This window comes from Lucilia sericata, unplaced genomic scaffold (genome assembly GCF_015586225.1).
Source record: "Lucilia sericata isolate MDLA Ls3-8-SP2 unplaced genomic scaffold, ASM1558622v1 Contig001816F_arrow, whole genome shotgun sequence".
Classification (NCBI taxonomy): Eukaryota; Metazoa; Arthropoda; class Insecta; order Diptera; family Calliphoridae; genus Lucilia; species Lucilia sericata.
In genome coordinates this window covers 27,239-39,771 of record NW_023995714.1, presented here as the reverse complement: position 1 = coordinate 39,771, position 12,533 = coordinate 27,239, and the positions used below count along the sequence as shown (strand labels likewise).

Here is a 12,533-nt window from a genome sequence, read left to right as displayed (position 1 = left end):
TCTAGCTCAGTTCTAGTTCAGTTCTAGTTCAGTTCTAGTTCAGTTCTAGTTCAGTTCTAGTTCAGTTCTAGTTCAGTTCTAGTTCGGTTCTAGTTCAGTTCTAGTTCAGTTCTAGTTCAGTTCTAGTTCAGTTCTAGTTCAGTTCTAGTTCGGTTCTAGTTCAGTTCTAGTTCAGTTCTAGTTCAGTTCTAGTTCAGTTTTAGTTCAGTTCTAGTTCAGTTCTAGTTCAGTTCTAGTTCAGTTCTAGTTCAGTTCTAGTTCAGTTCTAGTTCAGTTCTAGTTCAGTTCTAGTTCAGTTCTAGTTCAGTTCTAGTTCAGTTCTAGTTCAGTTCTAGTTCAGTTCTAGTTCAGTTCTAGTTCAGTTCTAGTTCAGTTCTAGTTCAGTTCTAGTTCAGTTCTAGTTCAGTTCTAGTTCAGTTCTAGTTCAGTTCTAGTTCAGTTCTAGTTCAGTTCTAGTTCAGTTCTAGTTCAGTTCTATTTCAGTTCTAGTTCAGTTCTAGTTCAGTTCTAATTCAGTTCTAGTTCAGTTCTAGTTCAGTTCTAGTTCAGTTCTAGTTCAGTTCTAGTTCAGTTCTAGTTCAGTTCTAGTTCAGTTCTAGTTCAGTTCTAGTTCAGTTCTAGTTCAGTTCTAGTTCAGTTCTAGTTCAGTTCTAGTTCAGTTCTAGTTCAGTTCTAGTTCAGTTCTAGTTCAGTTCTAGTTCAGTTCTAGTTCAGTTCTAGTTCAGTTCTAGTTCAGTTCTAGTTCAGTTCTAGTTCAGTTCTAGTTCAGTTCTAGTTCAGTTCTAGTTCAGTTCTAGTTCAGTTTTAGTTCAGTTCTAGTTCAGTTCTAGTTCAGTTCTAGTTCAGTCTAGTTCAGTTCTAGTTCAGTTCTAGTTCAGTTCTAGTTCAGTTCTAGTTCAGTTCTAGTTCAGTTCTAGTTCAGTTCTAGTTCAGTTCTAGTTCAGTTCTAGTTCAGTTCTAGTTCAGTTCTAGTTCAGTTTTAGTTCAGTTCTAGTTCAGTTCTAGTTCAGTTCTAGTTCAGTTCTAGTTCAGTTCTAGTTCAGTTCTAGTTCAGTTCTAGTTCAGTTCTAGTTCAGTTCTAGTTCAGTTCTAGTTCAGTTCTAGTTCAGTTCTAGCTTCAGTTCAGTTCAGTTCTAGTTCAGTTCTAGTTCAGTTCTAGTTCAGTTCTAGTTCAGTTCTAGTTCAGTTCTAGTTCAGTTCTAGTTCAGTTCTAGTTCAGTTCTAGTTCAGTTCTAGTTCAGTTCTAGTTCAGTTCTAGTTCGGTTCTAGTTCAGTTCTAGTTCAGTTCTAGTTCAGTTCTAGTTCAGTTCTAGTTCAGTTCTAGTTCAGTTCTAGTTCAGTTCTAGTTCAGTTTAGTTCAGTTCTAGTTCAGTTCTAGTTCAGTTCTAGTTCAGTTCTAGTTCAGTTCTAGTTCAGTTCTAGTTCAGTTCTAGTTCAGTTCTAGTTCAGTTCTAGTTCAGTTCTAGTTCAGTTCTAGTTCAGTTCTAGTTCAGTTCTAGTTCAGTTCTAGTTCAGTTCTAGTTCAGTTCTAGTTCAGTTCTAGTTCAGTTCTAGTTCAGTTCTAGTTCAGTTCTAGTTCAGTTCTAGTTCAGTTCTAGTTCAGTTCTAGTTCAGTTCAGTTCAGTTCTATATTCTATATCAGTTGATTTCTATAAATCTTAACCAAATAATGATTTCTTAATTAGCGTCTAGAACAACCCGAATGTTGTCCCAGAGAGTACTATACTTTGATGATGAAATGCTGGCAAGATGATCCTAGTAAACGACCAAAATTTTCTGAAATTTATGAAATGTTGCCCGACATGAAACCCGAACAACTCAAGGCAGTGGCCAACTGCTTAGAAGCGAAAACTAAAGAACATTTGGTTTATCGACAGAATGATATAATCACGGTATTGGATCGCAACACGGGCACACCATATTGGAAAGGTGTTTTGAATACGGGCAAAACAGGGTTTTTAATCCTTCAAATACAGTAGCATATGTCGAAGGTCTTCCAACTTTGAACAGGTGAGAAAAAATAACAACAATAAAATAAAATCTGTTAAATAACAAAATCATTTGCAGAGATTCCTTCAGTCGTAATGCTAACGAACGTTGTAGCAAACGTAAATTAAGAACTGAAATGATATCGAAACCTCAAAATGATTTTAAACATACCGGCCATGTTGGCATAGACGGAGCTTCCTTTGGTGATATTGCATTTTTGGGTACAACACAAAATGTAAGTTATTTTTATTCACAATAATTTAAAAAATAATTATTAAGTAACAATTCTTATTATAGTATAACCATGTGCCACGACAAATTGTTACCCCCATAAACCTTCAGAGGATATTGAACAAACGCCTCTACTCCTACCCGCCCACCCCAACTAGTCCGGATTCATTGCAAACTGCCAGTGGTTATTTTGCTGACGATTCTGCTCAATAATAATTCCACAATGAATCCTTCTTTCGTACCCTCGACTGAAAATACACCAAAACATTTTGCCAATACGGTCAAACAGGCACCACATTCGAATTTCCCACACACAATACAAATCCATTTACGCACAAAACGATCGACGACAGTACAATGGCCCTTCAAAACAACAACTATGGCATTGATAGAGGTAAAGATAATTTACTGTGGCGGCATTCGTCCATTACAAATGGTAGTGGCGCTACCGGAGGAAGCGGTGTTTACGTTTGAAGAACCTCATGAATATCATGATATCCGATGATGATGAAATTACACCAGACAAATTAGATTTTGGACCATCTCTGTTAGATGAAATCAATTCCATGTTTGGTTCCATGTCTGCTACACCTCATCGTCAAAAAACTCCGAATCTGAGTCGCATAATGCGACTGCTAAACGTTCAGATTTTTCTGATTTAACTTCTAAACTAATACGTAAGAATAGTGCAGGCGGTAACAGTTCGAAAAAATCGAAAAATTCTTGTGGCACTGTTAAGCAAATTTCAGTAAAGGATGAAAAGATTCTTAATCATGCCATAGAAATAGCAAATGAAATAAGTGCTAGGTAAGTTAGTTTATCAAATAATGAGTTATTTTATATAATGTATATCTTTGCATGTCTAAGATCCATGTGTGATTTGGTTTCTGATCCAACACCCTCTACTCAAAGCCCCAAACGTAAATTTAGTTTCCGTTTTCCTCATCTAAGTGGTCATGGAAGTAGCGATAATCTCATGGCAGTGGAATGTCCGCTACCAGCGGCACAGGTGGCTCTACTACTCATATGAATTCATTGTCTCCTCATTCGAAAAAGAAGAATTTACGGAGGAACTTAAAAGCATACCAGACTTACAGGTAAGACCAGTTTAATCGATAATGTTATTTGTGAAATATTTAAAACTTAACTTGTTTTACTAAAGAAAAATTTCCGACCTCTAAGTCTATTTCAGTTCTTGTTAGTTGTATTTCGGTTTTAGTTCAGTTCTAGTTCAGTTCTAGTTCAGTTCTAGTTCAGTTCTAGTTCAGTTCTAGTTCAGTTCTAGTTCAGTTCTAGTTCAGTTCTAGTTCAGTTCTAGTTCAGTTCTAGTTCAGTTCTAGTTCAGTTCTAGTTCAGTTCTAGTTCAGTTCTAGTTCAGTTCTAGTTCAGTTCTAGTTCAGTTCTAGTTCAGTTCTAGTTCAGTTCTAGTTCAGTTCTAGTTCAGTTCTAGTTCAGTTCTAGTTCAGTTCTAGTTCAGTTCTAGTTCAGTTCTAGTTCAGTTCTAGTTCAGTTCTAGTTCAGTTCTAGTTCAGTTCTAGTTCAGTTCTAGTTCAGTTCTAGTTCAGTTCTAGTTCAGTTCTAGTTCAGTTCTAGTTCAGTTCTAGTTCAGTTCTAGTTCAGTTCTAGTTCAGTTCTAGTTCAGTTCTAGTTCAGTTCTAGTTCAGTTCTAGTTCAGTTCTAGTTCAGTTCTAGTTCAGTTCTAGTTCAGTTCTAGTTCAGTTCTAGTTCAGTTCTAGTTCAGTTCTAGTTCAGTTCTAGTTCAGTTCTAGTTCAGTTCTAGTTCAGTTCTAGTTCAGTTCTAGTTCAGTTCTAGTTCAGTTCTAGTTCAGTTCTAGTTCAGTTCTAGTTCAGTTCTAGTTCAGTTTCTAGTTCAGTTCTAGTTCAGTTCTAGTTCAGTTCTAGTTCAGTTCTAGTTCAGTTCTAGTTCAGTTCTAGTTCAGTTCTAGTTCAGTTCTAGTTCAGTTCTAGTTCAGTTCTAGTTCAGTTCTAGTTCAGTTCTAGTTCAGTTCTAGTTCAGTTCTAGTTCAGTTCTAGTTCAGTTCTAGTTCAGTTCTAGTTCAGTTCTAGTTCAGTTCTAGTTCAGTTCTAGTTCAGTTCTAGTCAGTTCTAGTTCAGTTCTAGTTCAGTTCTAGTTCAGTTCTAGTTCAGTTCTAGTTCAGTTCTAGTTCAGTTCTAGTTCAGTTCTAGTTCAGTTCTAGTTCAGTTCTAGTTCAGTTCTAGTTCAGTTCTAGTTCAGTTCTAGTTCAGTTCTAGTTCAGTTCTAGTTCAGTTCTAGTTCAGTTCTAGTTCAGTTCTAGTTCAGTTCTAGTTCAGTTCTAGTTCAGTTCTAGTTCAGTTCTAGTTCAGTTCTAGTTCAGTTCTAGTTCAGTTCTAGTTCAGTTCTAGTTCAGTTCTAGTTCAGTTCTAGTTCAGTTCTTGTTCTAGTTCAGTTCTAATTCAGTTCTAGTTCAGTTCTAGTTCAGTTCTAGTTCATAGTTCTAGTTCAGTTCTCTAGTTCAGTTCTAGTTCAGTTCTAGTTCAGTTCTAGTTCAGTTCTAGTTCAGTTCTAGTTCAGTTCTAGTTCAGTTTAGTTCAGTTCTAGTTCTAGTTCAGTTCTAGTTCTAGTTCTAGTTCAGTTCTAGTTCAGTTTCTAGTTCAGTTCTAGTTCAGTTCTAGTTCAGTTCTAGTTCAGTTCTAGTTCAGTTCTAGTTCAGTTCTAGTTCAGTTCTAGTTCAGTTCTAGTTCAGTTCTAGTTCAGTTCTAGTTCAGTTCTAGTTCTTCTAGTTCAGTTCAGTTCTAGTTCAGTTCTAGTTCAGTTCTAGTTCAGTTCTAGTTCAGTTCTATTTCAGTTCTAGTTCAGTTTAGTTCAGTTCTAGTTCAGTTCTAGTTCAGTTCTAGTTCAGTTCTAGTTCAGTTCTAGTTCAGTTCTAGTTCAGTTCTAGTTCAGTTCTAGTTCTCGTTCTAGTTCAGTTCTAGTTCAGTTCTAGTTCAGTTCTAGTTCAGTTCTAGTTCAGTTCTAGTTCAGTTCTAGTTCAGTTCTAGTTCAGTTCTAGTTCAGTTCTAGTTCTTCTAGTTCAGTTCTAGTTCAGTTCTAGTTCAGTTCTAGTTCAGTTCTAGTTCAGTTCTAGTTCAGTTCTAGTTCAGTTCTAGTTCAGTTCTAGTTCAGTTCTAGTTCAGTTCTAGTTCAGTTCTAGTTCAGTTCTAGTTCAGTTCTAGTTCAGTTCTAGTTCAGTTCTAGTTCAGTTCTAGTTCAGTTCTAGTTCAGATCTAGTTCAGTTCTAGTTCAGTTATACTTCAGTTCTAGTTCAATTCTAGTTCAGTTCTAGTTCTAGTTCAGATCTAGTTCAGTTCTAGTTCAGTTATACTTCAGTTCTAGTTCAATTCTAGTTCAGTTCTAATTCTAGTTCAGTTCTAGTTCTAGTTCAGTTCTAGGTCACTTCTAGAAATAAGTCACATTAAAACAAGTTTCAGTTTTAATACATTTGAAACATAAAACTTTATATTAAAGCCATTAATTTATTCTTAACTTTTCTACTTCTTTCTTCTTTAATTTAATTTCCTTAAATTTCTTTTATTATTTATTTTGTTAAATTTTAAACATTATTTAATGCTTCTAATCAAAGTGCTTTCGTTCCATATCGAGTGATATGAATACATTAGCCACTTCATCTTGCGATATACGCATACCGCTATTCGATAAAGAAAGTTCAGATTTTTGTTTTGAAAAATCGCGTGAAATACTTACGCGTCCCCTACAATTTGGTAGTCGTACCTCATTTACGGCACCCACACCCCCACCCTCGCTTGAGTATACAGATGCTATCAGTCAAAGTCCACGTAAAGATAAAAAGACTTTGTCCGAAAATCTTATGGACATAGAAAATACTTTAAAAGCTCTTAATTTGGATTTTATGCACACCTACACGGATGTGGATAAAAACGACTCGGATGAGACCATTTTAAATGATCAATTCTCGAGTATTGTGTCATCGTTAGACGATGAAATCAGCAGTGCTACGGGTAGTTTAAAATCGTCTACAGTTTATAATTATCAAAATGGCAAACATACTACCACGACCACATTTGATTTTAATGCAGCCACCAATCATTTGGACAAACACTTACAATTGATGAGCGGTCAGGTGAATAAGAATTCACCCAATTCGGTGGACAAACGTTCAAGTACACCGGATACCGGTTTCGCTTCTAGAGATACTATTTCATTGTCAAGGCGCAGCAGCCAAAAGTCTAGCTATAGTCCCCAGGATAGTTATTTCAGTCCTAAGGATTTGAATTTTCCTCCCTCCTCCTTAGGAGGTAGTGCCGGTTGTTATGCTAATTTTAAGACAGATATTTTTAAGTATGGTGATGATATGGTGTCACCTTTTAGGTCCATCACGACAGTACACAAAACAAGCAATACTAGCATTTATTCTCCCAATCAATTGAGAATCGATGAAGCCCAAAATGATACGTACAATGGCAATCAGGAACAACGACAACGTTCCATGTCTTTTACCGACAATCTTAATCGTGATTCAGCAATAACAGAGAAAAGAAATGGTAAATTACTACAGAAACCCAAACAATCTGAGGAAGTTTCTCAAAAAACCAAAGCAATGTCCTATAAGTCGCGTTCAGCCAGAGCTAGAACATTAAGACGCTTAAGCTATAATCCCATGCCTCAGGTTGCTACTAGTTCTTCTAGCACCGATGATGATAGTGATCATAGTATGGATCGTAGTATGGCTAGATCTGAATGTGATATACGTTCCCGTGGATCGGGTTCTTTGTATCAACGTCGCAGACGGGCGGGTTTTAATCGTAAACTATTTGCCGTCTCTGTAAAGGATGATCATGATGTGGAGATTCAGGGCGAAAGACAAAGTAAAATTTATGGTTCAAATGCTAGCATTAAATCGGCACCACATTACAATTACACCCGATCTTCTAGATCATCGGCTATGGCTGCCTCTTCTTCACAAAGACCATATAAACTTAATCCCTATGAAGAGACGTATCCATATGAAGAGAGAATTTATGACTTTGGGGCAGCACCACCCAAAACTAAACCATATAATGCACAATTGATACCAAAACCACCCAAAACTTTTCAAGTTTCCTCTATAGCCACAAATTCGGGTTCAGGTTCATCGTCAGCCTCATCGGCGGCTGCCAGTTTCACACGTTCGGTAGTAGCAAACTCATCGGTATTTCAGGAGTTTGATGTAACACGTCTAACAGGACGTAGTCCTACTTCCAATGTAGCCGATGCCGATCATAATAATACTGCTTCACATTTAGAATTTCAATGGCCCGAAAAGATACATGCCTCCACGGTCAAACAAAATGAATTGCTGTGGCGCCAGCAGCAACAACATATACCAGAATTTAATGCACACGGCAATTATAGATCTAGCAAAGATCATCCTTCTTCCACTCTAAGTTCTTCCACTACCGATAGTGATCAATTTGAATATCGCATGGGTTATACCACCCATCTTCCGCCTAGTCCGGCTCCATAACTACAGCGTATGTTAAAGTATTTTTTAAATTTACTTTGAGAACCAAAACAAACGCCCTCAACCCCCTCATTAAACATCCATATTCCATACCATTAACCCAAATCCAATATCAGCAAATCATTAGAAATCATAAAAAGTAAATCAAAAAAAAAAAAAAAAACTTAAAACGTAACCAAAAGAATTTATTATGAAAATCATTAAAGAAACAAAGAAACAAATAAATATACAATAACCAAGGACAATAGTTGCTCTCTGACATCATTCAATATCTCTCTGGAAATTATTTGAAAACAAATCCAAAATCCTAATTAAAAAAAAGGAGTGCCTTACAATCAAATAACATCATCATCAACAAACAAATAAAAATTGTTAAATGAAAAAATATTACAAACGACAACAAAATGAAAGAAACACTCAAATGTTGCAACTTTACAGACAAACTTAAATACAAACCTAGATACATACATACTTAATTCAACATTATTATTGACATCAGACCTGGGCGATTTCCATTAATTTTGCATTAACATTAAATTAAAAAAAAATTAATTTAATGTAAAAAATATTGCATTAACATTAAATTTGCAAAATTTAATGCATTAAATTTCCATTAACATTAAATATTTTTGAATTTAATGCATTAATTTTACATTAACATTAAATATTTTTGAAATTAATGCATTAATTTTGCATTAACATTAAATATATCTGAATTTAGTGCATTAATTTTACATTAACATTAAATAAGCAATAAAATTAATGCATTAATATTCCATTAACATTAATATATATAAAAATTGATAAACATAAATAAAAACACAGTACAAAAGACCTCGATTTAACTAAGTACAGCTAAAATTAAATAGGTTAAAGTTTTTTCTAATAACTCCTATATTCCATTCAAACTTGTGTGTTTTAAATATGATATTTATACAAGATTCCACAGACAAAATAAACTAAAAAAGGAATATTTGGGAAGTGATACTATTCTTCTAATAAGTATTATCGTGTATAGGACTTATTCGAAAGGACTTTAACAAAATAAACTAAAAAAGGAATATCTGGGAAGTGATACTATTCTTCTAATATGTATTATCGAGTATAGGACTTATTAGAAAGGACTTTAACACATTCAATTTTACTTGAATTTAGTTAGACCGAGGTCTTTAGCGCTGTATTCTTATTTTTATAAATTATTTTATACATTAATGTTAATGGAAAATTAATGCATTAATTTTATTATTTATTATTTAATATTAATGAAAAATTAATGCATTAAATTCAAAAATATTTAATGTTAATGCAAAATTAATGCATTAATTTCACAAATATTTAATGTTAATGTAAAATTAATGCATTAAATTTAAAAATATTTAATGTTAATGCAAATTTAATGCATTAAATGTACCCATGTTAATGTTAATGCAATAAACTTGCATTAACATTAATTTTTTTTAATGTAGAAAAAATTGTTAATGCATTAACACATTTAATGCATTTATCCCAGGTCTGATTGACATACATAAATATTAAAGAAAAGGAATTAAAAAAAAAAATTAATCAAATTAAAACAAATTTAAAATTTACTATTTAGAGAGTTAATTGATATTTGAATAAATAGTTAAAAGGGTTTCTAATGTTGAGAATTAAATACTTATATAAAGAATAAAACAAAAACAAAATAAAACTGCATACACATAAGAAAAGGATATCAACTGGTTGTTTTTTTATAAGATAACCTTTTTGAATATTGAAAAGCGGAATTGAAATTCTTTAATAATAAAGTTATATGTTTTAGCGTAATTTTAATAGTTTTAGTTCAGTTCTACTTCAGTACTAGTTCAGTTCCAGTTCAGTTCTAGTTCAGTTCTAGTTCAGTTCTAGTTCAGTTCTAGTTCAGTTCTAGTTCAGTTCTAGTTCAGTTCTAGTTCAGTTCTAGTTCAGTTCTAGTTCAGTTCTAGTTCAGTTCTAGTTCAGTTCTAGTTCAGTTCTAGTTCAGTTCTAGTTCAGATCTAGTTCAGTTCTAGTTCAGTTCTAGTTCAGTTCTAGTTCAGTTCTAGTTCAGTTCTAGTTCAGTTCTAGTTCAGTTCTAGTTCAGTTCTAGTTCAGTTCTAGTTTGTCTAGTTCAGTTCTAGTTCAGTTCTAGTTCAGTTCAGTTCTAGTTCAGTTCTAGTTCAGTTCTTCAGTTCAGTTCTAGTTCAGTTCTAGTTTCAGTTCTAGTTCAGTTCTATTCATTCTAGTTCAGTTCTAGTTCAGTTCTAGTTTCAGTTCTAGTTCAGTTCTAGTTCGTTCTAGTTCAGTTCTAGTTCAGTTCTAGTTCAGTTCTAGTTCAGTTCTAGTTCAGTTCTAGTTCAGTTTCTAGTTCAGTTCTAGTTCAGTTCTAGTTCAGTTTAGTTTCAGTTCTAGTTCAGTTCTAGTTCAGTTCTAGTTCAGTTCTAGTTCAGTTCTAGTTCAGTTCTAGTTCAGTCAGTTCTAGTTCAGTTCTAGTTCAGTTCTAGTTCAGTTCTAGTTCAGTTTCTAGTTCAGTTCTAGTTCAGTTCTAGTTCAGTTCTAGTTCAGTTCTAGTTCAGTTCTAGTTCAGTTCTAGTTCAGTTCTAGTTCAGTTCTAGTTTCAGTTCTAGTTCAGTTCAGTTCTAGTTCAGTTCTAGTTCAGTTCTAGTTCAGTTCTAGTTTCAGTTCTAGTTCAGTTCTAGTTCAGTTCTAGTTCAGTTCTAGTTCAGTTCTAGTTCAGTTCTAGTTCAGTTCTAGTTCAGTTCTAGTTCAGTTTCTAGTTCAGTTTCTAGTTCAGTTCTAGTTCAGTTCTAGTTCAGTTCTAGTTCAGTTCTAGTTCAGTTCTAGTTCAGTTCTAGTTCAGTTCTAGTTCAGTTCTAGTTCAGTTCTAGTTCAGTTCTAGTTCAGTTCTAGTTCAGTTCTAGTTCAGTTCAGTTCAGTTCTAGTTCAGTTCTAGTTCACGTTCTAGTTCAGTTCTAGTTCAGTTCTAGTTCAGTTCTAGTTCAGTTCTAGTTCAGTCTAGTTCCAGTTCTAGTTCAGTTCTAGTTCAGTTCTAGTTCAGTTCTAGTTTCAGTTCTCGTTCAGTTATAGTTCAGTTCTAGTTCAGTTCTAGTTCAGTTTCTAGTTCAGTTCTAGTTCAGTTCTAGTTCAGTTCTAGTTCAGTTCTAGTTCAGTTCTAGTTCAGTTCTAGTTCAGTTCTAGTTCAGTTCTAGTTCAGTTCTAGTTCAGTTCTAGTTCAGTTCTAGTTCAGTTCTAGTTCAGTTCTAGTTCAGTTCTAGTTCAGTTCTAGTTCAGTTCTAGTTCAGTTCTAGTTCAGTTCTAGTTCAGTTCTAGTTCAGTTCTAGTTCAGTTCTAGTCAGTTCTAGTTCAGTTCTAGTTCAGTTCTAGTTCAGTTCTAGTTCAGTTATAGTTCAGTTCAGTTCAGTTCTAGTTCAGTTCTAGTTCCGTCTAGTTCAGTTCTAGTTCAGTTCTAGTTCAGTTCTAGTCAGTTCTAGTTCAGTTTCTAGTTCAGTTCTAGCTTCAGTTCTAGTCAGTTTCTAGTTCAGTTCTAGTTCAGTTCTAGTCAGTTCTAGTTCAGTTCTAGTTCAGTTCTAGTTCCGTTTAGTTCAGTTCTAGTTCAGTTCTAGTTCAGTTCTAGTTCAGTTCTAGTTCAGTTCTAGTTCAGTTCTAGTTCAGTTCTAGTTCAGTCTAGTTCAGTTCTAGTTCAGTTCTAGTTCAGTTCTAGTTCAGTTCTAGTTCAGTTCTAGTTCAGTTCTAGTTCAGTTCTAGTCAGTTCTAGTTCAGTTCTAGTTCAGTTCTAGTTCAGTTCTAGTTCAGTTCTAGTTCAGTTCTAGTTCAGTTCTAGTTCAGTTCTAGTTCCTCTAGTTCATTTCTAGTTCAGTTCTAGTTCAGTTCTAGTTCAGTTCTAGTTCAGTTCTAGTTCAGTTCTAGTTCAGTTCTAGTTCAGTTCTAGTTCAGTTCTAGTGTCAGTTCTAGTTTAGTTCAGTTCTAGTTTAGTTCAGTTCTAGTTTCAGTCGTTCTAGTTCAGTTCAGTTCAGTTCTAGTTCAGTTCTAGTTCAGTTCTAGTTCAGTTCTAGTTCAGTTCTAGTTAGTCAGTTCTAGTTCAGTTCTAGTTCGGTTCTAGTTCAGCTCTAGTTCAGTTCTAGTTCAGTTCTAGTTCAGTTCTAGTTCAGTTCTAGTTCAGTTCTAGTTCTAGTTCAGTTTTCGTTCTGTTCTAGTTCTATCCCGCAATTTTTGTTATTAGCTTCATATTTTATGAGATTTTTTATACATATATTTTTTTTGAAAAAATTTTTGTGTATTTTTAAAATATGTGTTCGCCTTAGTAAAACTATGTTTTATAAAATCAAATCTCTTTACCAATGAAAAGTTAGTAATTAAGGTTGTGCTATAAATTTTATTTTTTTAGATTTTTAATCAAATTACATTTATTAACGTAATAAGTGTTTCATGAAAAATAATTATATTAATTATACTTTAATTAAAAAAGCTTCTATAGCCAAATGATATCCTTTTCTTGGTATTTTATAAACGTGCTTTTCATAACATTTCATACGCACTCTTTGACTGATAATATCGTTTTCTTTTCATAAAACTTATGAGTTCTTAAACTTAAAATATGTATAATTAATCATACCTCAAGACTTATTCTAATCTTAAACAAACCAAAAAAGAAAATGAACAATTTAAAATCAAATCAAACCTCTTAATACATCCTGAGCTAATGTCCAAAATATACTCCAATATGAAATTGAAAAAACAAAATCTAAAAAATATTCTAACTTACACCAGCTTATAACTAAACTAAACCGATATATT

At 33.8% G+C, this 12,533-nt stretch overlaps 1 protein-coding gene across 1 annotated transcript in view; it reads left to right on the top strand.

The window, feature by feature from the left end:
• Positions 1 to 12,533, top strand: part of LOC119612729 (activated Cdc42 kinase-like) — a 37,091-nt gene that overhangs the window by 18,744 nt on the left and 5,814 nt on the right. The window contains 14 exon segments of the mRNA XM_037968581.1: positions 1,686 to 1,953; positions 1,956 to 2,010; positions 2,068 to 2,224; positions 2,287 to 2,317; positions 2,320 to 2,360; positions 2,362 to 2,427; positions 2,429 to 2,495; positions 2,498 to 2,685; positions 2,687 to 2,719; positions 2,721 to 2,808; positions 2,811 to 3,027; positions 3,088 to 3,188; positions 3,191 to 3,277; positions 3,280 to 3,317. Of these exon segments, the coding sequence (XP_037824509.1) occupies positions 1,686 to 1,953; positions 1,956 to 2,010; positions 2,068 to 2,224; positions 2,287 to 2,317; positions 2,320 to 2,360; positions 2,362 to 2,427; positions 2,429 to 2,495; positions 2,498 to 2,685; positions 2,687 to 2,719; positions 2,721 to 2,808; positions 2,811 to 3,027; positions 3,088 to 3,188; positions 3,191 to 3,277; positions 3,280 to 3,317 (1,437 nt within the window).